The sequence below is a fragment of the Suricata suricatta genome, chromosome 14 (assembly GCF_006229205.1).
Source record: "Suricata suricatta isolate VVHF042 chromosome 14, meerkat_22Aug2017_6uvM2_HiC, whole genome shotgun sequence".
NCBI classification, from domain to species: domain Eukaryota; kingdom Metazoa; phylum Chordata; class Mammalia; order Carnivora; family Herpestidae; genus Suricata; species Suricata suricatta.
The window spans coordinates 19,620,729-19,647,393 of NC_043713.1; the positions used below are offsets into that span (position 1 = coordinate 19,620,729).

Sequence of the window (26,665 nt, forward strand, 5' to 3'; positions counted from 1 at the left end):
TTTTTTCTAACTGAGATATAAGTGACCAAAGCTAAATTCTTCCCTGACCACGCATCTTGATCAAGGGGAAGAAGTTAAAGCTACTGGCTGCCTAAATGCAAAATGAAGTTGGAGGATACTGTGGCTCCCTGAAAAATCAAAATAACAGAGTCAAGAAGATTTATCAGCATACTTTAAAATTTTGCTTAAAGTTAACCGCTTTTTGTAATATTGTCTGTGACACTGTTAAAAGCTACATCTTGAGCAAATCTAGGTAAATATATTCAATATATAGTAGCAGGCCAAAGATGAAAACTTTTTCAATGTAATTTATAATCTAGTTTCTAATAAGACATGTACACACTTAAAACTTAAAGAAGCAAGAAAATACAACATAGGTTTAAAAGATGGGGAACATTCTTAATAAATGAGTCAAAGAGCTGTGCTTTTCATTCACACAAGACAGTAATCTTCATAAACTGCAGAGGTCTGTAAAGATTTTGTAGAGGAAGATGAATTTGTCTTTAATCTTATAACAAAGGGAGGACTTACAAGGAAAGAAGTGACAGGACCAGTGCATGAGAGACGTCTTTCCACTTGTAGAATGAGATTGTCACCACTAGCCAGCTACATGTCCTAACACATTTTCCTGATCAGCAGCCAATTTGTTCTCTGTTGTCGGTACATAAACTTGCTTGGAGGAATACTGGAGTTGCCTCCCAGCCAGGCTCAGAGTGAACAACTGGCTCACCAGGGATCAATTCACCGTGGCCCCACACTGGCTCTTTTCTAGAAGTGAAGGGCTGTGCATACTTTGTGGCATTTAACAAAAATTCCCCCCAAAATGAATGCAAAGCTTGGCACCATTGAAAAACCTTTATTTAGTGTCTCCAGTAGACCAGTTAAAGAAACTGACAAAGTAAACTCAGCAAGAGATAGCGTGCCTCTTAAGGTTCTTTTGAAAATGAATTTTATTTCTCATTTTTATATCACTACTCATATATAGTTATTTAGTTTGGTTCCTCTTTTATTACCATGTGATTTTCTGAGTCCTAAAATCATATGACCTCAATATTCTATCTTTGGCACAGCAAATATGACACCACAAAGAAAAATTAAAGCCTTGGCAAGGTTTCTTTTTCCAAGAACTGAGCTAAAAAAAAAAAAAATGATCTGGGAAGGATCAAAAAGCTGACAAGTTTAGCAGTATTTATTCCTGCACAATGATTGATGGTCTTGTCAGTTTTTGGTTCTATGGATCTAAAAAAAAGAAAAAAACCCAGACGATTGCTGTACTTCAGGAGATATGTGGACTTTCTACCATTATCACTGTGTCACAAGCTACACCACAAGACGCAGGAGGTCTTTTCAGATATAGAAATTGAAGCATCATCCTCAGAGCCCTTCGTGGGAAGATAAGGGGCTGGGAAGAGTAGGAAAAAGGACTCAAACATTTGTGAGGCTCTGCTTAATGAAGAGTCTCAAAGGAAGAAGGAAACCTAAGTAATCTTGTGGTCTAGTCCTCAGTTTACAGATGAGAAGTCATGTGCACAGAAGTTAGATGATTTGTAGGATGACAGCTCTTAACAAGAAAACCCAAGAATGTTGTTCATTATGATTTGAAATGTAAAGTTAGATAGATAAGAAGTAGAAAATTTTCATTCTATGGGGGAAGGGAATTTCCTCTGGCTATTGACAGGAACATGATTATCAGAGTTAGACTATCTCAAATGACACTGCCCACTTTTTCTTTCTCTCTTACTTCCCCTCTACTTCCCCCCCCCCATAGGCCTCATTCTTGTTCAACATAAATTTCATTTGCTCAGTAACTTAATATCCTTTGTCCACTGCTGAATCCACAAGATCCAGTACCATGGTTGGCATGTACTAGGAGCTCAATACCTATGTGTTGAGTGTCAGAGCCATGCAAATGTCATAATTAATGCATTAATCTTTGAGCAGTTGGCGGATGTGGTGTCCCTCCGAGTTCAGGACATATTCTCCTTCCTTCCTCAATTGTGAAGTGAATATTTATATTAAATGACAACTATGGTACCTTGCGGGTCTCGCTTCCTGAGCTGATTTTTCTATTTTAATTTGCACAAGAATATAAAAACCTTCTCAAAATAGAATATTTATATCTTAAAAGAAGCAGTTTCAAAGAATCTAGGAAAACAGAAAATACAGAGGGACTATAATTTTTGGAAATGAGATTTGTACTTGCACAGAGCGTATAAACTTGTCAGTTGAATACGTCACGGCTCAGAACAGGGCTTCTCTGTGCATCCATTCGCCCATCTGAGACACTCTCATTAGCCCCTCTTATTTTGCATGATAGTCTACACAACTCTGAAGATATACTCTGTTTTCTCTAGAGGGGAGCTTACCAAATGCTACAGAAATGTATGGCTGACTATCACACAGATGGACTTACCCATGCAAACTTTGATGTTCTCTGCTATTTCTCATGTCACAATCTTAAAAATACCATGACTACCTAGGACCTGTGACTTGAAGCTATTCTTAATGAAAACCAACGTAATAGTCTTAAGACACTTTGGAAAGGTTAAAATAGTACGCAAAATATCAGTGATACTATTTTGTAGGTGCTTTAAGTAAAATTATGCTGTCAAACATAAAATGGACAGATGGTTAATATTTCCTCGTTTCTTTTTATTTGGCTCGTTTGTATTGGGCTCCAGGAGAAACACGGTGAGATGTGGAATTCTCATAGCAAAAATTTCATTGAGTGTGAGTGATACCCCGTGGGTGGTTCTCATTGATTGACCTTGAAATGTTTCTTCCCGTACCCACATTCATGTCCTACAGGTTAGAGTTAAATTATGGACAGTACTCAAGGACCTATAGCCTCTGCGCATCAGTAAAACAGAACGCATTTTCTGGAGCTAAGAAAGGTGGGGGTAATTTAAAAGTAATAAACGAAAATGTTCTTTAGTGTAGCCTGTAGAATTTTGTTCTTTTAGAAGGTTTTATTTTCATGTTGATTCTTCTTAATGACTATTTATAATTAATGGATGTGAGCCTATATGGAAAATTTAAACCCAAGTATAAATATAAATATAAATATAAATATCAACTTCATCAAACAGCCTTTGCTTAGGCTGACAATGTGTTTACTGGAGCAATCACATCTTTTTTAAAAGATAAAAGTATCCATTTTGTTTCATCCAATGATTAATGAATCCAATGAAATAGAGATAAACCAAGGAGCTATTGAACTCTGAAGTTCACTTTACTTACCCTGAAAATAAGGGATGAAAATTCTCACACAAGTCACCTTTAACTTGATTTGTCTCTACTGATGTATTATTCTCATATTCTTTATTATTCTCACATACTAAACTCACTTCTAAGGCAATGAATATTTTATTTGTCTAAATTTTTTTTCCCTCAAAAGTCACGTTTTTCGCCGTTGGCTTCATTTTGTGGGAAGTTTTGAAACTGTGTTAGGTTTTTTTTTTTCCTTTATTTTCTCTACTTTTTATTACAAGGAATTTCAAACATAGATACAATTTGAGGGAATAGTAGTGTATCCCCATGCATTGATCAGTCAGCTTATAAATGACCAATATTCTTAGGTCTATACGCAAAAGAAACACAGATATCCACACAAAAACTTGTACCAAAATGCTCATAATAGTTCCAAACTGGAAACAACCCAAAGGTCCATGAATGGGTGAATGCATAAACAAAATGTGGCATGGCCACACGATGGAATATTACTCAGCCACAGAAAGGAGGAAGTATGGACACATGCTACGACACGGAGGACCTTGAGAATGTGCTAGATGAAGAAGCCAGATGTAAAAGCTCACATAATCCGTGGTTCAATACATATGCAATGTCCAGAATAGGCAAACTCATGGAGACAGAATATAAGTTAGTGTTTGCCAGGGGATACAGAGAGGAAGGACGGAGAGTAACTGTTGATGGGAAAGAGACTTTTTGGAAGGGATAATGAAAATGTCCTGGATTTAGATAATAATGGTAGCACATCTTTGTGAATGTACTAGAAACCATTGAATTATATACTTTAAAAGGGTAGATTTTATGATATATGAAATATGCTCGGTGGAGTTGTTTTGAAAGCCCATTAAAGTAAGAATGTCATATTTTAATTTATAAATATTATTTCAAATTGGGGCGTCTGGGTGGCTATATTGATCGAGCATCTGACTCTTGACTTTGGCTCAGGTTGTGATCCCAGGATCATGGGACTGAGCCCTGCATTGGGCTCTATGCTGAGCATGGAGCCCGCTTAATATTCTCTCTCTCTTTTTCTCTCTCTCTTTCTTGCTCTCTCTCTCTCTGCCCCTATTCCCTACTTAAAACAGCTCTCTCTCTAAAAATTTTTTAAAATTAATTTAATTTGAAATCTATTTACATTTATTTATTTTACATAAAATTTATTTAATTTAAATTTATTTTTAAAATAATTTTTTTAGCCAAGCTCCACTAGCTAGGTCTGAATTAATACTTGTTTACAATGAAGTCACTTATGAGTGAGAATCATTTGTATTCAGGTCTTAATACCCTCCTGAATGGAAAGGGCCTAATATACACTCTATGAGCCTAATTCTCACATTTACAGTTATTTCTTATTTATAAAAATATTCCTTATTCGACAGGGACCTGATAGCCAATCTACCGAGCAAACATGCTCACGGCAGGGCAGACTGGTTGTCAGGAGCCTGTGAACCAGCACTGGAACAGAAGTTGGGTGTGCAGAAAATCCAGTGGGTCCCAATGCTGGCTGAGGACTGATATTCATGGGGTGTTTACAGGCACAAACTCTAAGGCCTCTCCAGAGGCTCACTGGGAATCTCTGTAGCAGGTCCTGGCACTCAGGGTTCACCTATTCCACTAAAGTATGACAGAAGAGAAGTCAGATTTGGGAACTGTTTTTCTTCCTTTTTATTCACCTTCAGGTACATCTACAGGAAACTATTCCAGAAGTCTGAGATTCTTACTCCCCTTCAGCAACTCATTCTAGAGTAGAGAAACCCCTTGGTCAAGAAAAGAGTCCGTTTATCTAATTTGATCTTCTTACAGTTGAGAGCAATTTCCTCTCGCTGATAGCCATCTGTAAAGCTTGGCACAGAGCTAGCGGAGTCCTTCTTCTGCTGATACCCACAGTCACAATGCCCTTGCCACGCTTCTCCAGCTACATAGCATTTGCTTCCCTCACATACTGTAAACTTTGTTTCCCGGACAATTAGGAGTACTCTTCAACACATTATTTACTCGCTCAAAACGCATATAGTACAGACACTGAAGACATTGCATAAATGTTTGAATTAAGTAAATTAAGCTTTAAGAATTTTTGGAAAGATTTAGTTTTTGACCTGAAAAGGTTTTATACTTGTCTTCATAATGGAGCCATATGGCTTCCTTTTCATTATAGTCCTACTTTTAAAAAATGCTTTTGTGGGTCCTTTCACCTAGGACATTAATAGGGAGCAAGAAAAATAAGTGTAAATTCCTTGAAATTCAGCAAAGACTTTTCACGGAAAGATTCTTTGACCTCTACCTCTTCCAGGAGTGGGAAAAGCCTGTGAGGCAACACAGCACATTAGGAAGTGTACAAACAGAGGTTGACATCTTTCCTGAAGCCAATCAGCAAGACCCAAAAATGAGTCTTCCCAACTTAGTGGTTCTCAAACTTGGCTGCTGTTAAAACTCCCTGATGCCCAGGCCACACCCTATATCAGGTAAATCTGGCTTCTGATGGTGAGACCAAAGCATTCATATTTTTTTAACGCTCTCCAGATGATTCCAAGGTACAGTCAAGCTTAAGAACCACCACACCACCTTTTAGCACAAAGACTCCTCACTGCCAGTGAGTGATTCTTAATCTGAATGGCGCATGTAACCCCTAGTTTCATACTATAGCTACAGGAGAGCAGAGTTGACCACATTTATGAAGACATATCTCCTAAGACAGTGGCTGGTTGGAGACAGTGTCTCCAAACACAGCGGGTGGTTGGGAAGATGGTTCCATTCCCACCATAGGTTCCGGCCTCAGTGGACCCACCAGCTCCAGCCACGGGACAGTTGCTTTCCCTCATTACAACCAGGGCACGCCATCCTCTATGATGGCAGTCAATCTATCTTTGTTATGTGACACATGGAAAACATTGAGTGTATATATGTAAACTGAAGCTTCAACTCTTAATGTCTCCACATGGAAAACAGATACAAGTTTGAGCTAATTTAATAGGATGTTTTCCTAAGTTTTCAGACATTGGCCTAATAATCTTGCAAAATTGTGATCATTTTCCAGCTGGCTGCTGATTTGCTGAAGTCTTGCCAAACTTATACTGCTTTGCTTCATTATCTGAGAAAGGGCATACTAATCAAAATATCTGCCCACAAATTCTACATCTCTGAAATGTAAGGAAGCCAAGTTAGATAGCATCGATGGGCTCACATATTAATACAATTTTCTCACTTAAACCTAACTCTAGGTAACTCATAGAATGATATAATTCCAAAAATAAAAAATAAATATTAAAAAATCCAAGACTTCTTTAGAAAAAGAATGTTGGCTGGTTGTTTTAAATGATATTTAACAGGAAGCATTTTATGAGCTTAGTAAATGCTGAAAAAGAGAGATTATATCTACAAAGAATGGAATTAGTCCAAAGAAAGTGCTTATTTTGGGGGCACCTGGGTGGCTTAGTCAGTTAAGCATCCAACTTCAGCTCAGGTCATGGTCTCACAGTTTGTGAGTTGTAGCCCCGCATCAGGTTTGTGCTGACAGCTCAGAGCCTGGAGCCTGCTTCAATTCTGTGTCTCCCTCTCTCTGTCCCTCCCCTGCTTAAACTCACACCCTCTCTCTCTCTTAAAAATAAAAAATAAACAAAAAATTTTAAAAAAAGAAAGTGCTTATTTAGGTCAAAGATTCTTTCTATATTATGTCCATGGTTATGGTAATGGAAATTTCTAGACTAGGATTTTATTTCTGCAATGTGTATAAAGCTGAGTGGAAAATACAGAATGCTATTACATGTGGTTCTTAACCTTTATGTGGTTGGAAAGAAAATAAATAAATGTTAAATATCTTTATCTGGTAACTTATTTGAAATGAGCTAAACACCAGAAAATCTATGTCTCTAAATTTAAAAGGTATTCACGGAAGAGTGAAAAACTCAGAAAGCCCAAATAACAAATAATCCAGTTAAAAATGGGCAGAAGACATGAATAAACATTTTTCCAAAGAAGACATCCAGATGGCTAGCAGACACATGAAAAGATGTCATCATCACTCATCATCAGGGAAATACGAATCAAAACTACAATGAGGCATCACCTCACACCTGTCAGGATGGCTAAAATTAACACAGGAAACAACAGGTATTGGCAAGGATGTGGAGAAAGAGGAATCCTCTTATACTGTTGGTGGGAATGCAAACTGGTGCAGTCGCTCTGGAAAACAGTATGCAGTTTCCTCAAAAAGTTAAAAATAGAACTATCCTATGACCCAGAAATTGCACTACTAGGTATTTATCCAAAGGATACAGAAGTGCTGATTCAAAGGGGCAGATGCACCTTGATGTTTAGAGCAGCACTATCTACGATAGCCCAACTATGGAAAGAGCCCAAATGTTCAATGACTGAGGAATGGATAAGAAGAAGTGGTGTGTGTCTGTGTGTGTGTGTATACATACATTCACACACACAAGGGAATAAATGTAATATTACTGAGCCATCAAAAAGAATGAAATCTTACCATTTGCATGGAGCTGGAGAGTATAATGCTGAGCGAAATAAGTCAGTCAAAGACAAATACCATATGATTTCACTCATATGTGGAATTTAAGAAACAAAACAAACGAACAGAGGGGGTAAAAAAGAGAGGCAAATCAAGAAACAGATGCTAAAATATAGAGAACAATTGAGGGCTACTCTAGGGGAGGTGGGTGGGGGGATGGGTGAAATACGTGATGGGATCAAGGTGGGCACTTTTGATGAGCGCTGGGTGTTGTATATAAGTGATGAATCACTAGATTCCACACCTGAAGCTAATATTATACTGTATGTGAACTAAACGGGATTTAAATAAAAAATTGGAGAAAAAAAGAAAAATTCATAAAGAGGTGCAGGGGTGGGGACAGAAATAACCAGGAGGGCTTCGTGGAGGAGAGGAGATGCGAGCTGGACTTTGAGGTGGGAAGAGAAGAGACAAGGACTGGGATCAGCAGAGCACTCACATCCTGGAAGCAGCACGTATATGCCCCCAGCCACTGGATGCAGCAAACACAGCTTCAGTAGAAGCAGAAGCCTTGGCCTTGGCTGATCAAGTTGGATCTGCAGATCAAGTGTCGACCATGATGTGATGTAAGACCCAGCTGTTGGAGTCCACAGCCCTATGAGCCACCATGTGGCCATGAGCAAATTACTTAACCCTGGATTCTTAGGGTCTTTACCTGCAGTGGTTTAAGTATGTAAAAACACCTGGCTTACCACATTCAGTCATCAGGAATTCTCCTTCTGCTCTTGCCAAGAACTAGAGAACTATAAAAAGAAAAAAAAAGCATTCTCACCAATGACACAGTATAACACAACCGCAACATCATTCATTAATTCATGTAGGTTACTTTGTAACTTAAAATGAAGTCCTCAGATTTCTCAGAACAAAGGAGGTGTAGAAATCTCAGGGAAAAGACACGGCTATATTTTAAAGAGCTGGTTTTACTTCTACTTGACAAAGCACTAGATTATTTCAGCTACTTTATCCCCTGCTGGAGCTCTGATTAAAAATACAGTATGTCAACAATAACTAATTACAGCTCTAATAAGCCTATTGTTTACTTCTTGGCAGTAGCCTAATCAATTGACCACTGTTTAAAACCCACCTCACGTTTTCCGAAATATAAAACATTTATAATTTTGTCTTTGGCAACGTGCACCACCAGCTGCAACCAGAGAGAAAAGAAAAGTCACCGTTAGCACAAAGATGTTTACAGCTATGCCTGCCTGTCCCTGCTATTTAGGTGAATATTCCAGACTCGTCAGAGCAGAGTAAAAGGCAGTTTAGTGCCTTGCCCAGAGCCCAGCAGGACAGCACAGTCCTCCATTCTATAATATTCTTTAACTTCAGGGTTGGTGAACATTGTTTAGTTAATAACAATTTTGGGCTGAGAAAAGTCATGAAATATTCAACAGTGTGAGTGGTTTACCCAAATTATACTTATAAAAAGATTGCTACTTGGAATTTTGCATTCCGCATTTGCCCCTTTTTTTTTTAACTGAGAAAGGGACTTTCATGTGGGTCCTCTCTTGTCTGCTCATATCCATAGTGACTGTTCTCACTGAAAAAGAATCATGACCTCAGCAAGGAAATGCCATGAGTTGGAGGTTGTTGTTGTTTTTCTTTTTTTTAATAAACTAAGAATGGTTATAAGACAGTTCTTATGAAATTAGCTTTGCCTAAGTTTCCCATATTGGTTCTAAGATGCGAGGAAACAGAGCAAGCTGCAGGAACATAGTTTGGGTGGTGTCATCTCTCATCTCTGCAAAATCACCACCCTGAAGACCCCTCCTGCCCAAGGAAAAACAGGATCACATTTTCCATTAAAGACTGACATTTTACTTTCTGGTATTTTTTAACAAAAGAACAAATATCACAATTCACTACATTAAGTCAAAATACTGAAAGGAAAATGTTAACATTTTAGTGGGAAAAATAATCACAGGAAGCTATCTGTCACCAAGAATACATTTGCTATATCTGACACTTTCCAGTTTATGGAGGGTCTGTGTGTGTCTCAAAGAAATTTAGGGAAATCAATCTACTTCCCTAACATCTAAGGATGCTCTTCATCTATCATTTCTACCACTTTTTTAAAAGGAAAATCCTTGGGGCGCCTGAGTGGCTCAGTCGGTTGAGCATCTGACTTTGGCTCAGGTAATGCTCTCACAGTTCATGGGTTCAAGCCCCATGTTGGGCTCTGTGCTGGCAGCTCAGAGCCTGGAGCCTGCTTCTGACTCTCTTTCTGACCCTCCCCTGCTCATGATCTGTCTCTCAAAAATAAATAAATATTAAAAAAAATTAAAAAGGAAAATCCAAATATCTTTCTTTATTGTCTTGTTTCCTAAGGTTCCTACTATTTCCCATAATAAGCAAAGGGTTTCTTATAGGTGACTATATTATTATAGTTAATGTAAAGTTTTTCCTGCTGATCTCTGAGCCCATCTGGGTAGGTAATATTATTATTACAATAAGAGGAAAAATTATGAAAGCTAAATGCTTTGTATATTAAATTTCAGAAAGTTTCCAGTTACATTTAATAACAAAACAGAGAAGTTTCAGATTTGTTCTATCTATATACTTCTGTTGACTACATTAAGGTGAATATACCACATGTGACTATTAGGGGTTTAGCATAAAGCTGGCTCTGCTCTTCTCTGATAATGTGATTCAGTAGCTAATCTCATTCATATTTACATAGTGACAGTCACAGACTAATATTAAGTCCATGGTCTTTCCCCCAATTAAGCCAAGGGTAGGACTATAATATTATTCACCTTAAACCCCTTCAACATCATGTGAAAGAGTAGACTTTTCCTAGGGTCTAAAACAGAAACTAGTTTCAGAAATCCAACTACAGGTAAGGTTTACCTATTGAATCATCACAAAGATTAGCAAATGGTGGATTGTATCTCATGGCAGATAGGTTTGCATGGTCTTAAGCAAAACAAATGAGTAGGATAAAATATGAGGAATGAGTATAAGAACGTAAGCGGGAACATTTTTCTCCAGCCTGACAACATTGACTGGGTTGCATCAGTTATTAATTATACAGGATCAGCAGGATCATAATGAACACAAATGCATGTATGTACACATGCACACACTTGTATACACACACACACAGACTCATCAAGCATGAAAAGATCATGAGGCCTGTGCATACCACTCCCTAAAAACCAATCTTCTATTTAACCTGATCTTGTCAGAAAAGAAGTCAGCTCTGAATGTTTATGGAGTAAGCCAGAAATATGTCCAACTTTTAATACAGATTGCTAATATATACCAATTTGAGTTTTTTCCTATGCCTATAATTCAAAGTAGGAGAGTGAGGTCATCTTATTTGTTGAGAGTTTGGTGTAGTGTATACAACATGCAAAATCTCCTCGCCTGTAAAGAGCATGCTGAGTACTTTGGAGAGGATTCCTAGGTCTCCTCACCGGAAGTCAGGTGGGTGATTTCCTGGAAGGACAGAAGAAAACAGAGGAAGGAGATCTTTGTACAAGGAGCGAGTGGAACATTAAGGCACTGCCTGTCATCAGCCTTGTTAAATCAACCCTGACAGATTGCCCAGGTGAGGGCCTCCTGAGCCTGGGCATTAAATGTGACCCAGGGGGGGCTTCAAAGGAAAGATCAAAAAGTTGCCTGGGGAACTGACATGTCAATGGCCTCTCTGATCCCTGCCTTTAATAAAAACTGGGACAGCAAACACATTTACAGAACCTCTGTATGTAGAACACTAAACCCAGGAGAAAGGTGGAAATGAAGGAAGAAAATGGAAATATATAGATGATTTAGAAACACTTAAAAAGCAACAATAATGAGGCATGAGGTGAAAAACTGAGAAAAGAATATGGGTTTTATAGTCAAAATTAGGCTTCACCATATATTTAAAACACAGTTCCATTTATAAGGCAAGGATACTAATCTCCCCCAGATTCATGCATTCCCTCACCCAACATTTATTGTGCACCTACCATGTGCTGGGCATGCAGAGTTTATTTCAGGGGTTAAATGAAATGTCATAAAAACTCCACTATGTTACCAAGACAACCGTGCAACCTAAGTCACCACATGCTCTCACTGTAGGCCCAGCTGCCACTCCTTTTCTGTTAACAGTGGCCCCCTTCCCTCTTGGAAGGGTCTCCACTTGAACCAACTGCATGGTCACTACAGCTAATAAGAGTCTCCTAACTTATCTTCAAGCCTCCAGCTTTGCCTTTCCCCCACCCTTCTCCATGTGACAAGCAAATTTTCTCTCAAAATTATAGTCAGAGAACATCACTTTCCTGCTTCACATCTTCCAATGGCATTCATCAAACTGAAAATAAAACCCAGAGTCCTTTTTCCTGCCTTACAGAGTGCTGTATGACCTGGCTGACTCTTCTTTCAAGGAGCCACATTTCATCCTTTCTTAGAGTCTTTGAACAGGCTGTTCCCTCAACCTATAACCCTTTCCCTCCCCTGTCTCAGAAACCGCCTTCTTACTATTGTTCGGTTCTTTGTGTAAATGTTTCTTCATCAGAGGGATCGTGTCGGGCCCCCAAATCTAAAGAAGGCTCCCATTCCCTTTCTATGGCATTGCTCTATTTTAATTTTTTTTTCTAGTCCTTCTTGCTAGCTGGTATCTGTCTTCCTGTTTATTATCATTCTCCTTCCTATCTAGACTGCAAGCTCTGAATAGGGGGAATCTGTGCATGTTTTGTTCACTTTGGAGCCGGCTAAAAATAGGTGTTCAGCAAATATTTGCTGGAGACACTAACATATGTCCTGTTAGATCTAATTTATGTGGTTCTGTAATAAAGATAGCTGGTCTTGGAGAACTTTGAGTTGTGCACTCAAAATGCTGAACATTTTGTATAAGAAACAGTGTCTTTACCATCAAAGTTACCTTACATGTCAAATCAAAGAAGAAGCTAATGTAAAGCTAGTGTAAAGTATAAAGCTATAAAATTAAAGAACCCTGTGGGTGAACTATAGTTTCCACTCTAGTAATAATGGTTTTTAAGTGAGCAAAGGCCTTAATACCTACCTCTGCTTCTTTGGTTTTCAGAACCATGTCCAGTTAAAGTACATAAGATTTTGATGAGATGCTAGAAAAGGCTTTTTTAAAGTGCTTCTGGGTAAGATTACTGAAGAGGGAACTTCTTTTGGCTTCCTGGACCAAGTCCAACGTGTGTGTGTGTGTGTGTGTGTGTGTGTGTGTGTGTGTGTGTGTGTGTAGGCTTCCCCCCACCAACAAGCGATTCTCTGACACCCATAGGGTGTCTGAGAATTCAACTCAATTCTGACACTATACCCAGGTTCCAGAGGTAAAGAGCTCAGTCCCACAAGATAGTCCTCTACTTCAGACACCAACTGAAAGCCCAGGTCGCCACATGTGCTTCTAACTGTCCAGCTACCAACTGGAGGTGCCAACGGCCCCTCCGATACAGATGCCATTTGTGAGTCCCAATTGTTACCTGTACTTCTGGCCAAGTGGCTATAACCCACAACCCCGTCAAGTTTGATTAATTTGCTCACACAACTCAGGAAACCTGTTTACTCACTAGATTGCTGATTTATTACAAAGATTCTCGAAGGTTACAAATCAACAGTTGGATGAAGAGATTGCATAGGGCATGGCAGCAAACAAAGAAGTTTCTAACCTCATGGAGTTGGGGCCTGGCATGGTGGCATGTGGAGATTTTCTGGCTCCCCAACCTGGAAACTCTCTGAATCCCCTCCTTTTTCTGTTTTTATGAAGGCTTCAGTACTTAGACATATTGATTAACTCATTGACCACTGGTGACTGATTCAGACTCCAGTGGCTCTCCCCTATCCTGAAATCACAACGTGAGACTGAAAGTTCCAACCTTCTACCCATAGTTGGATCTCCTGGCACTTAACCCTCTTCCCTTGACATTTTCTAAAATTCACTTCACTGACACATACCTAGCTGTAATGGAAGGGAGTTTGTTATGAATACCAAGACACCCATGTCCCCTTGATGGCTCTGAAGCTATGTCAGGAACTGAGAAGTGGAGACCAAATATTATGGCAAAAGATACCCCATTGCTCTTATCCCTCAGGAAATTCCAAGGGGTTTGGGAGCTGTGAGTCAGGAACTGCAGATGAAGACCAAATATATTTGAGAAATATATTTCAGTCATCTGAGTGATCAAATATATATATTTCTTACAAATCACAATATTACAGAATCTCATGCAAGAAAATCATGGCCTCAAATCCTCATTTATGCAATCTCATATGTAAAGGGTTTTTTTTTTTGTTTTTTTTGTTTTTTTTTTGAGAGAGAGAGGGAGAGAGCATGCACATGGAGAGAGGTGTAGAGGGATGGAGAAAATCTTAAGCAGGCTCCACACCCAACGCTGATCCAGACTCACAGGACTCAGTCCTACGGACCATGAGCTCATTACCTGAGCTGAAATCAAAAGTCGGGACTTACCCCACTGAGCCACCACTCAGAAGCCCCTGATATGTAAAGTTCTTAATGAGACAATACATTATCTTAGATCTCAAACATTCATGATACAAAATAAAAATAATCTGTACTTCAAGAGAAAGTAATCATATTTTAAATGTATAAAAATGGCTAATGTTTTAAGAAATTTGAAGAAAACATCACTATAGAATGCAAATAACTTACATTATTTGGAAGTTTGCTACTGAGTAACTGTTTGCTACTGTTTTTACTGTGGACTTGATTCATAGAGGAGAAATTAATTGCTCAGTAAGGATCTGGAATCTGGAAGCAGGTCTGCCTGTGAACAAATTTCAACTGTGTTGAATTTACAGAATCTATATTATCTTTATACAGAGGATAAAAAATTTTTTACAGAGAATTATAAAATCTTTTACCCAATTCACCTGCTGCATTTTTCTGTCTCTACATATTTTTTTAAAAGGCTATGGTTAATCTTCTCTTGTGTGGTACAAAGGCAAACTCAGAGAACCTCTTATGTTTTCCCACATACATTTTGTGACAGTTGTTCTCTGACAGCATCCATAGACAGTGTTTTTGAGGTGTGCTGAAAGGCCTTTCTGAACCCCAACATCTGCACAGCCATAGTGCCTAAACCCCTCATGAAATCCTTATGAAACAGACACTTCAAAGGATCTAGTGGAAGGATGCTAACTGTATTAGAGCAAGAAGTGACCAAGGAGGTAATAGTGTTCATTAAGTTGACTCAGTGAACTCACTACCTCCCATAGTCACCTAAACCAAGTCTTCCAAAGCAAGTCCCTCCCCACCCCCCAAGCCAAGTTTTGATGAGTAGAGTACCTGGTAAAAAGAGACACAGAATACTGTGTTGAATGACTAATGAAAGAGAGGTAAAGGTAGAATAAGGCATCTCTGTATTAATGAAATTCCTGAATGGGAAAACAGAGAAGAAGGAATTAGCAAAATAAGGTCAATGGGCTGGTGGAGGGACACTAAAAAATGTGGGAAGGGTTGGGGTATGAAGCGAAGCTCCTCTCTGCCCTCGGGATTTTGTTTCCAGATGGTCCTAAATATGTCAAGCCATCCTAAATATCTATATTGTTTGAGCTCTTCAGGTTCTAAAAGCTATTATAAATAATTAACTTAAGAAAACCACTCTGCCCTTTACCAGAGGCATTTAATTGAATCAATGATAATCTGTACTTCTGCCAATACTTTGTCTGAAACTACGTGTTGAAACAAGATGCAAGAGTAAGGGAAAGTTCCAAATTGTGCAGCCAGAATTTATAAAGACACACTTGTATTACTGGATTCTAGATGTAAAAGAAGCAACAAGGAAAAGGCTACCGAAAAATTCAAATGAGTGGTCTGAAGAAAGATAAAGGGAGGTGAAAACATTAGAATAAGATAATAAAAGACCCGGGCTGGACAAAAGGGAATTGTAGAAACTCCAACAGGAGCTATACATCATTCTGAGCTTATAAAGGCTAGTCCTTCAGGGGCGCCTGGGTGGCTCAGTCAGTTAAGCATTGGACTCTTGGTCTTGGCTCAGGTCATGATCTCATGGTTAGTGAGTTTGAGCCCTGCATCAGGATCTGTGCTGGCAGTGTGGAGCCTGCTTGGGATTCTCTCTCTTCCTCTCTCTACCCCTCCTCCACTCGTGCTGTCTCTGTCTCCCTCAAAATAAATAAATACACTTTAAAGAAAAAAACAAGAAAAGGCTAGTCTGTCCACTGAGAGCAGGAGCATTGCCAGTAATGCATGGGAAGGGAACCCGCTATGCAGCAAAGCACACATGATCATTGTGCTTCTAAAAAAGTAAAACTCAAGAGATTTCAGATCAATTCATAAAATTAACAAAACACTAAGAGAATTAATAAGACATTAGGAAGCTGATCTGGTTTCCATTTTCTTCCCTTCTTTCATGGTCTTTACAAAAAACTTGCTTACAATTTCTTTGTTGCTGTCACAGCATTATTTTTTGGATGCTGGGCCAAAACCCAATCCAAACTACTGGAATCACTCAAATTGTGGTTTCATGGATTTCTTCTTCTTCTTCTTCTTCTTCTTCTTCTTCTTCTTCTTCTTCTTCTTCTTCTCTCTCTCTTTTTTGTTTTAAGGATCCACATTTGCCATGGAATGTCAGGCAGCAAGCACCCTCTGAAATTCACTGGACCTTAAGGAATTCTTTCTCATTTACTTTTTGTTAAATGTCAAGATTTCAAGGTTGGTTCATCTCCTAAAGATGCTTCTAGATGAGCTGAAATGATCAACATTCCGTGAACTTAATATGTCAGTGCAGCCCTGTAGTCTCACGGAGTCCATGATAACTGTGCATGGGTCCAGCTGCAATGATTTCTCTGCACTGCCCAGCTACCCAGAACACAGTATATACTCAGGTGGTTTTTTAAAGTGTTTGTTTATTTATTTTGAGAGTGAGAGAGAGTGCTAGTGGAGGAGCTGGAAAGACAGAGAGAGAATCCCAAGGAGGATGCATGCTCAGCACGGAGCCTGATATGAGGTTCAATTCCATGACCCTGGGATCATGAAAAGAAATCAACAAGTATCAGACGCTTAACAGACTGAGTCACCCAGGAAACCCAGAACCCACTCAGTTTTATTTTTTTAAGTTTATTTATTTATTTAAAGAGAGAGAGAGAGAGAGAGAGAGAGAGAGCGAGCACACAAGCAGGGAAGGGGCAGAGAGGAGAGCCAAAATCCCAAGCACACTCCATCTGTGCAGAGCCCGATGCAGGGCTCAAACTCACAAACTGTGAGATAAAGATCTGAACTGAAATCATGAGTTGGACACTTAACCGACTGTGCCACCCAGGTGTTCCTATGCTCAGTTTTAAACGAGAATATAAGGACAGCTCAACAAACAATTGCTGAACATTAACTACATGCAAGAGACTTTCCTAAGTGCTGTACACATAGAGACACACAAAAGTAGTTAGGCTGGAAATAGAATTTGGTTTCATCTCTCCTCCCTGAATCTGTACCTGAAAAGATGTCATTATCAGGCAATGACCTTGAAACAGATACTCATGTTGTCCTCTCTTACAGTAACTAGAATGGTTTTGTGGTCTGTCTCTACATAAGCATTTCATAAAACACATCTACAAGGGATGAGAAAGAAAATATTTGGGATGTGCAGAAATAAGATGTCCACCTCTCGTTTTAATTCAGTTCCTTCATTTAGTCACACATCACGACATGGGTATAATATACACACACGTCAAGCAGAATAAGATTCCTTAGCAAGAAACACTGCTTCCTTTCCCCTACATCACAGCTCATAATTATGTCCATTCAAGTCTTTTGCATAAGCCCTTCAGGCTCAGGTGACTCAAAGCAGAGGGGCCAACAAACACAAAATCCAGAACTACCTTGTAAAGGATGTATAGAGACGAAAGAAACTTGAACCCCAGGGAATTTTACCTGTTCAGTTTCTCTCAGCTGGTTCTCTCTAGAAGGGATTTTAGCTGAGATAGTCGTCTGCTGAGAAATAGAAACAGCTGTTCTGAATTGTTTTCCAAATTAAAAATCGGCATTTCTGAATAGTGCTAAGGAAAGTGGCATCTCAAAATTAAGTCAGATTGAGATGTGACCCTAACAAGGCTTTGGGGTCAGACATGGCTGAAATTCCTTTCCTCTAACCACCAGCTGTGTGGCTTGAAAATGATTTAACCTGGCTCTCACATCTCTTCACGTCTCTCCTGTGTCAACGGGGCCATCCGGTGTTGGTAAAGCACCTGGTTTATCACGTAGCCAATGGGGAGGTTCAGTAGGTGAAAACGATCTTGGTGTAAACCACCATCACCAACCATTTCTTTGGAATCTTTGTATTTCTTTATAATCACTGTGACACTTGCAAACACTTATTAATAATACTTCTCATTTTGTGACTGCAGCAAAGGACTCTTGCTAGTCAACCTATATTTACCAGAAACCTTGATGGAATGCTCAGGTCCCATGAAAAAGTGAAAATATAACATAAAATGTAATGTTCCAAAGAGTTTACAATTTAAGAACTGCTTTGTGAATGATCGCCAAAATATAAGACAAGTGTATGTATTTGTCAAAATTCATTGAACTGTAGACAAAAAGGGTTCATTTTTCCGTGTGGGGCCAATTATTTCTCAGTTAAAGACAATCGCTGGGGGAAAAAGGTGCTGTTGCCTGAGTACAACCCTGAAGGATGCTGATAAACTGTCCTGGACCGTGTGATTAGGGGGCGTAGAATTCAAAAGCCACCTCAGATGATTCTCATGTGAGAGAAATAAAAAATCCAAAGCAGACAAACAAAGTGCCAAACAGCATGACCAGTAAACAGCGTGCCAGAGTTAGCAACTAAAATTCAAGACACTCAGTTAAATTGGAATTTGGGATTAAAAAACAACGCTTTAGTGCAAGTGCGTCACAAATATTATACATTTAACGAGATGTCATGTGTCTCATTCAGCAACCATAAGCAGTATGACAACTTTGGTGCAAAAAAAGGGCGAAAGAAGAAAATATATATCCAACTGTTTAATTAGACATGTGTAAAGTGGATTTTGAAGATTTGCTTCTCGGAGGGGGAACTAACTAGATAGAAGGCAAAGAAGGGAAGGATACTTTTCACTGTACACTTTTTGTGTCTTTTAAATTTTGAACCACATGGAAGTATTACATATTTTTTAAACAAATAGAATTATAAAAATTAAAAATAATTTCTAGGGGAAGCCAAGACTCAATATAGGGAGACATAACTAATCCATATGATACACTTAGAAAACAAAACTGATAGGAATCCGTCAAAACACTTCTTCTATTAGATTCTGGTTTTTCAGTGTAGACATAAATAGAATTCATATTAACAGTCACTTGTTGAGTTGCCAGATGATAATTCGAATTAATATTAGCAGCCTCCTGTTGAGTTGTTGTTACACTCAGCACTTTACATACTTCAGTTAATTTAATCCTCAGAATAACCCTTAGGGGTTTCTCAAAGGAAAAGGCTGAAACTCAGAAAGGTTAATTAATTTGCCCAAATCACACAACGAATGATTGGCAGCCCTGGGGTTTGAATCCAGATCAGTCAGAATCCACAGCTTGTTGCCTTTAGACCAAGACAATTAGTGTACTGTCTTCCAGCATGTCGATTCCCAAAGTCAGGAAACATGTATTTGGGTATGAAAATTGATGCAAAAAGGAAGAGCAATGAATGCACACTTCATAGACCAGCACCTGACACCGAGCTATGAAACACGATACCCCAGGGTCTGGGATCTTTTTAAATAAATATACAGTCACACCTCACTTTAGGCAATGCTTGTGTTCCTGGATAGTTGTTTATAAATGATATTTATGCAAATGCAATCATATTTAGAGTAAAACTGAGAGTCTGCTTTTCAAATAAAGTGTGTTAAGTTCGGGAGATAAATATGACTGAACTCAATTTCGTTGTTTTGGGGCAGGACACAAAATCAGATGAGCTAAGAGTTTACTAATGGTCTCTCAGAGTTGGGGGTCTTCTTATAAAATATGATTGACAGTTTATGTGTGGATAGGATCCTTTGCTAAATTACAAAGGATTTAATCAGTAAAATTAAATTTCTAACTTGAGGCTACCTTTAGCTAATTTATTGTTTTAAAAGCATGAGTATGGGGCGCCTGGGTGGCTTAGTCGGTTGAGCGTCCAACTTCAGCTCAGGTCATGATCTCACAGTTTGTGGGTTTGAGCCCCGTGTTGGACTCTGTGCTGACAGCTCAGAGCCTGGAGCCTGCTTTGGATTCTGTGTCCCCCTCTCTCTCTCTGCCCCTCCCCTGCTCTCACTGTCTCTGTCTCTCAAAAATAAATAAAAACCATAAAAAAATAAAAAAATTAAAAAAAATAAAAACATTAAAAAAAATTTTTAAAGCATGAGTAAATATTTGTTATGGAGAAGCAGAATGTCACTTAACTTATCAAACCAGTACTGTTTTCATAGCTTATCAGAGACAGAAATATGCTGGAGGACTATTCAAGTTTCTATTGTGAATTGTTCTTAAGAAATTCCCCCCAAATCTATTTTGTTCTTATCTTATACATTCCCATGATCTATCTTCTTTAGATGGCAACATGTAGGAAATGGGAGCAAAGGGCTTATCTGTAGGAATTAATTATCAAAAGCTAATTAATATTTCAAGAGTCTTTAAAATTAGTAATTTTACAAACAGTTGACCAAAAGCTACACACTCATTTAGAAGAGAGCCAAAGAGCTGAGCTGCCAGGATCTCAGAGGCTGGGATGGGAGTGGCATCAGGCAGGTGACTGTCCCCTCCAGTCCCAGGACAGCCAGACCATTCCTCTGAAGTTAAGGCAGCACTTGACTTCCCCAGGTTCAAACTTTGTGCTTTCTATTTTACATCAACTCTTCCGAGCACCCAGTCTTATGATTCTTAATTCAGAAAAAATCAACTCAGGAATGATCATTTAAAACCATGCCCCGAAATGCTGTTGGCCAGACAATGGCTCCATTCATCAATGTTGGTTGCCATCTTGATAGAGCAGTATTTGTACCATCATCTAATATTCTATTTACTTTCCTCTTTCTTCCCTATAGATGGGAGCACTTTCTTTGAAAGAATGAAATTAAAGAATGTGTATAAAATGCTATATCTACACCATCAAAGATTTTATCTAGCTATGAGTAACTGAAGATTTTATATTACTTTTAGTTCCCTGGAAACAGACAGCTCTCCACCTCCTCAACCCTTATCACCCCATACCATTCCATGAAATTTATTTATTTTTTATATTTATACATATTTGATTCAGTACATCTTTTACAGAATGCATTACATTCTGGTAAGGTACCGCCAGTAGTTAATCTGCATAAAATTCATGTTATTTCCAATAAATCAAATTGTATCTCCATTTAATTACATTTGTTATATGTAATTGAATCAAGGTTACTTTTTGTATAGTCTTCTTCATTTTACAAATAGGGAAATTGAATTGTTTATATCATTTCAAAACTATGCTGGTTAAAAAATGTTTTCCTTCAATTTTACAAAGGTCTTGTTTTTTCCCCCTGTAAGTCAACAGCCTATTCTTACCTAAATGTGTCCTTATCTAGAGTCTGGGGGAAATATGTGTACATTTATTTATAAGTAACTGTTTTATTTTAATATTTCTTTACTCATTATTTGAGCCTATACCTAACTCTCTCCAAATTTTATCAGAAAATTCTTAGCACCAGTGGTAAGATGAATTAATAAGTAAAAGTGAGCATCAATACTGAAAAGAGAGAGTTGGAGGACCAGTTTCAGGTATATCTAACCTCATAATCCATATAATATTTCTAATTAATATTGTTCTTAACTGGAGTAGTCTGGTAGGGGTTGGAGGCCATAGTCTTCATCATTTTTCTGTGATGCCCCATGTTGACTCTCATCCACAGGTAAATACGTACTGTCCTATTTCTACAGTGATTTTAGAAAAACTAAACAATAATCTGCTCAAACATATCTCTTCCTCCAATTTACCAGGAAACTGGGTAGTTCCACCACTACAATACTTTCATCTGAAGCTCTTTAAAAATGTAAATGTCAGCATAACATGTACCACATCCCAGTAACCTACAGAACTTTACATCCCTAGGGAAATCCCTTCAGCGAATGAGACAGGATTAGCATCTCAGACTTTTTTCTTGTCAATATAATAGCAATCATATAAATTTCATTTCTACATTATTTATAAAACGACAATTAAAAACATTATCCATAATGGGCTTTGTGCAATAAAGTTACTATTAGAACATAATGATAGAAAAAGACATGTGTCCCTCCCAATAAATTGATATACTTTCTTTACTCTGATAAGAAAAGCTACGGTACTTGTTATTTGTGTTTATTTCTGTTGCCTGGAAGATCCGTATTTGGGTTTTTTTCCTTAATGTTTAATTGATCAAAAATGCTCTGGTTAAATTACTTTACCTCTCTCTGCTTGTGAACTACATAACTCTGTTCTTGTCTTTTCTTGTTCCTTTAGCTACTGGATTTTTACCACTAAATTATTGCAAATCCTTCTGTGGGCGGAAGTAAACACAGTTGATTCTCATTATTCATGATAGTTTTATACTATAAAGCCACTGCAAATATGGATTTAGTGAATACTGAGCCATTTTTCCTAGGAGAAATACAGGATAAACTTCCTGGGAGCCTCTGATCCCAATATTTCATCAACTGATCCATTTAAACCTCATTTTATGTTCACTTCTGTTAAGGACACCTCATTTAATATTACTGTTGATTCATAAACATTGAATTAATGGCCAATCGCACTGAGAACTCACGCCTGAATGAAGGTTATCTGATGCACGTGTTTTCTTCATGAGGCACCTTACAGCCTCCCTGCACTTAAGAACACTAATCACTTCAATAATATGCTTGGGGCACATTTTAAACAGAAAAACTATTACCTAAAAGCACAAAAATGGCGAAAATATGGTACTGAATAAACCGTGAAAAGGACGCTTGTTTCATGAGAAACTGAAAGGTAGGAAACGAAACAAGAGAGTAAAGTGTCTACTTGTTTGACTTCAGCTGGGAACGTGCACAGCAGGAGACTCAAAATTTTCCCCATGTCTGTGCATACTTGTGAACGACTACAGAAACACCAGGAGTCTTGACATCTTGTTGTCGTAAATACATTTTAGCCAGTGGGCAAAGGCACAGATAGACAACCGGCAAATTATGAGATTGGGTATATGACTTTCCCAAACTAATACTATTATAGTTTGTCCAATTAGTGCATTAGGCACCATTAGAATGTCAGATTATGGAGTAGAAAGGAGGGGCCCGAGGGAATGGGGACCGGGGACAGGTACACTTTGATTATCTTGTGGAAATGAGAGAAAGGTTAGCACAAAGGCAGGAGGAGCAGATTCCAGGGGAGCAGCTGGGGAGCCCCACAAGGGACTCAGGTACTTGGGACAAGGATAGGAGAAGTACGGTAAGCCTGAAGTGAAGACAGCAATAACCTATTCACACCTGCACTTTTTTTCCTATCGCTGTGACCCTTTTATTTATCCACTATTGCTTAACCAGAGGAAGTCATGGGGACTTTTTTTCTGCTCCAATAGATTCCTCCCCTAAACTTAGAAAAATGTGTCAGGCTATATGACCAAGTACTGTAATGCTAATATGTCTGAGGGAAAAGAGGCCTGATACATAATGTGCTGATTTGGGCCAAATTGTTAGTAAAAGTTGTAATGCCTGGTCCTCAGGGGAAGACCCCTCTTTCTAGTAGATGATGAAAAATGATGTTAAACTTAGAACAGCCACTCCAATCTCCCCCAATGACATCAATATGAAGACACATACTAGGCAAAAAAAATGGTAGAAAGACAGATTGGGAAAGATCCATGTGAATTTTGTAGGACTAATAACAAAGCATAGCTGTCTGCTCAATTAGGATGCTGCACACAGTAGGTTCTCCAGGGATCAACTATGTTAGAAGCAGCCCAAAATGAAAACTAATTAGCTCATGAAGTGAAAATTCAGTCTGGTTTTCCAGCTCTACTTGGCTTATCACCAACACTAATAAACCCTCTTGCATTCTTCATTCAGTGAAAATTACTGGGGACATTCGCACCAAGCAGCTCTGTAGATATTGCAACTGCAGCTACCTGTCATGGTTTATGACTAATTCAATGTCTTTTTCCATAAGATGTTTTCTCATGCAAGATATTGATATATCTTAAACCTATATTTGTACCTGTGTTTTATTCATGAACTTGGCCTGGTTCTTGAAGTCACACCCTTGTTATTTCAGACCCCACCCTGATGATTATGACACTGACGCCATCTCCCAGCTTTCCTTCTAGTTCTGTGGCACTTGCACTTCCTGTTCTTTATTTGGACTGTGGTTCTAAACCTATTTGGATGGGCAATTTACATACAGATACCAGCATATGAGAGATGGTTGCTCTAATACAGTTTTAAAAGTTATTTTAGTCTTGATTATCTGAAAAGGAAGAAAAATGTATAGCTCCAGTTTGGTCAAAGTTTATAGAATTTGAAGAAATATTTCAAGGGAGACATTATCCTTTACATTTACATATCCAAAGAACAGAAATAATAGAAGTAGAAATAATAGGAATATCATTACTGTATGACATTTCAACGCATTGGAATCAAGTACACTGAGCTGAAGGTCAGGATGTGTCTGATTTCCAAATAAGCCAGTTTGTTCTGCTTTATTGCATAATAGTTTAACATTAGTCCCCTGGCCCAGCGGATAGCAGCAGACACACACCGGTGTGGCTTAAATGTTCCTACTAGTCTTACCGGTCAGCAGGAGCCATGCTGGTTGTTCATTTAGGCTCTTTCCATGATTTGGCTATTGTTGAAAGTGCTGCTATGAACATTGGGGTACGTGTGCCCCCCCAAATGTTTTTTCAATAAGGTACTTTAGCGCTACTAAAACAAATTTTATTTAAAAATCTAAAATTATAGGAATGCTATTATCACAAAGCTTTAATAAGTATTAAATACAAAATATTTCAACATATTAAATAAATGTATTAAATACTAAATGGGAATACTAAAATAGAAAATATTTAAACACTGTACATGGTGGTTTACTTTAGTGCCTTTCTGAACCTTGATCACCAGAAAAACTTGCAGCACAAATTCCAGGCAGATTATGCTACTTGCTGAAACAATTTGCAGGGACAAATGGTGTAAGTAAATCTGAGAGACAATGATTGACTTTATAGGGGTTTATAGTCTCTGTTCATTAAAATGTAATACAGAGGCATGAATCAAAGATACCCGCAACAAATATTTTTGCCTGAAACTAGCAAATCTAAGGTAAAACTGTTGCAGCAACCCCCCAGACTAAGAATATATTTTAAATAGGCATTTTTCTCTTAAAAGTAAAAGATAAAACCTAACAGTAATAAATATCTTAAACTATATTGTAATCAATGGTTTGATTTCTGTGTAGGCCCATACCACAGGAAAAAGGATTTCTATCTATTTCTATGTTCCCAAAGGTTATTTTCTTTGTCTTTCTTGATATTATCATCTAAGCTTTGATGGACTTTGGACTGTCCTGATAAATCACATTATACAGAAAAGTTAGCTGAAAATACCTATCTAAATTACCATTCAAACATAAAGTTTTATGGACATCTTTTTCTGAAAAATGGTTCAAAACCTCCTGTCATTGAGAAAAGACTGGAAATGAATTTGGTACATTTGATAAAGTGTTCTAGTAGTTCTGCAAAAAAAAATAATCCCATAAAATCCTTCTAAAAATTCCTGTAGTTATATGACCTAGGTTTTTCTTATGGTGGAATAAATAGAAGACTGCTTGCATAACCGTTTTTACAAACAAGTGGGTCAACTACTTCTTTGTCAGTTTTCTAAATTTCACTGACTTGGAATTATTATTTGGAGATAAGCCAAGTACAGATAGAAAAGCAGGTCCAAATTTTCCCATAAGGAACTAATTAGCTTACTTTAGGGCTATTTCTTACATAGCTGCCTTTTGCTATCAGACACTTGACCTACCTTGTTGCTTGACAACACTTCCAAATGTGTTAATGTGGCAAATAAGGACTCTTCTTTTGCTTACTCTAATCAATAAAATATATTTTTATCTCCAAGGAAAGTCAAACTGTTAACTTTGCAATTCTTGTGAATTGTTTAAATCCCCAATTCTGAACCATTTTATTTTATGTAATAAGTCTGTTTTTCTAGACTGACAGGTTAGAAATTGGACTGAATAGTATACTGCCATCTATATCTGTAGATAACAACTCAAAGGGCAGTGAAGATTTTAATGATTACTCTAAAATTACCAAGGTGCAATCAACCAAGAGATCTTTGGTATTATGTATCTAAAAATTTGGCCATTGAGCTTGCAGTTGTGGGCCTGGACACACCTGAGCCTACTTACAAATATCTGTAATGTTTGCCCATGAGACAGGAAACTGAGAACTTACTGTCAAGAATACACAATCAGGTGCCTGGGTGGTGCAGTCAGTTAAGCCTCCAACTCTCGTGGCTCAGGATCTCACAGTCAGTGAGTTCGAGCCCTGCATTGGGCTCTGCGATGATGGTGGAGAGCCTTCTTGGAATTCTGTCTCTTTCTCTCCGCCCTCCCCTGCTTGTGCTCTCTCTTTTTCTCAAAATTAAATAAATAAGCTTAAAAATTTTTAAAGAATACACGGTCAAGTGTTATGGACAGTAATGGTGAGCGAGCCTCAAGGTGCCAATTCCCTTCCTGAAGATTGACTGAAGAGACTCTATAGAAGAACAACAATGACCGTTTCTACAAAAAGATGGGACTGTATTATCAGAACTACTGATTTGAACACTTATGTAACCTAGGGTCTGTCCTTAATAGTAGAAGATTTTAGGGACGCCTGGGTGGCTCAGTTGGTTAAGTGTCCAATTTCAGCACAGGTCATGATCTCACGATTCGT

At 38.2% G+C, this 26,665-nt stretch overlaps 1 protein-coding gene across 2 annotated transcripts in view; it reads right to left on the bottom strand.

The window, feature by feature from the left end:
• Positions 1 to 26,665, bottom strand: part of RAB27B (RAB27B, member RAS oncogene family) — a 76,896-nt gene that overhangs the window by 12,889 nt on the left and 37,342 nt on the right. The window contains exon 1 of one of the 2 annotated variants that reach the window (XM_029922408.1): positions 8,467 to 8,518. The exons of the other annotated variant lie outside the window; for it this stretch is intronic. Within the exon in view, the coding sequence (XP_029778268.1) occupies positions 8,467 to 8,471 (5 nt within the window). The 5' untranslated portion in view covers positions 8,472 to 8,518. Of the gene's footprint in view, positions 1 to 8,466; positions 8,519 to 26,665 lie in introns of those variants that run through there. 2 annotated transcript variants of the gene reach the window in all.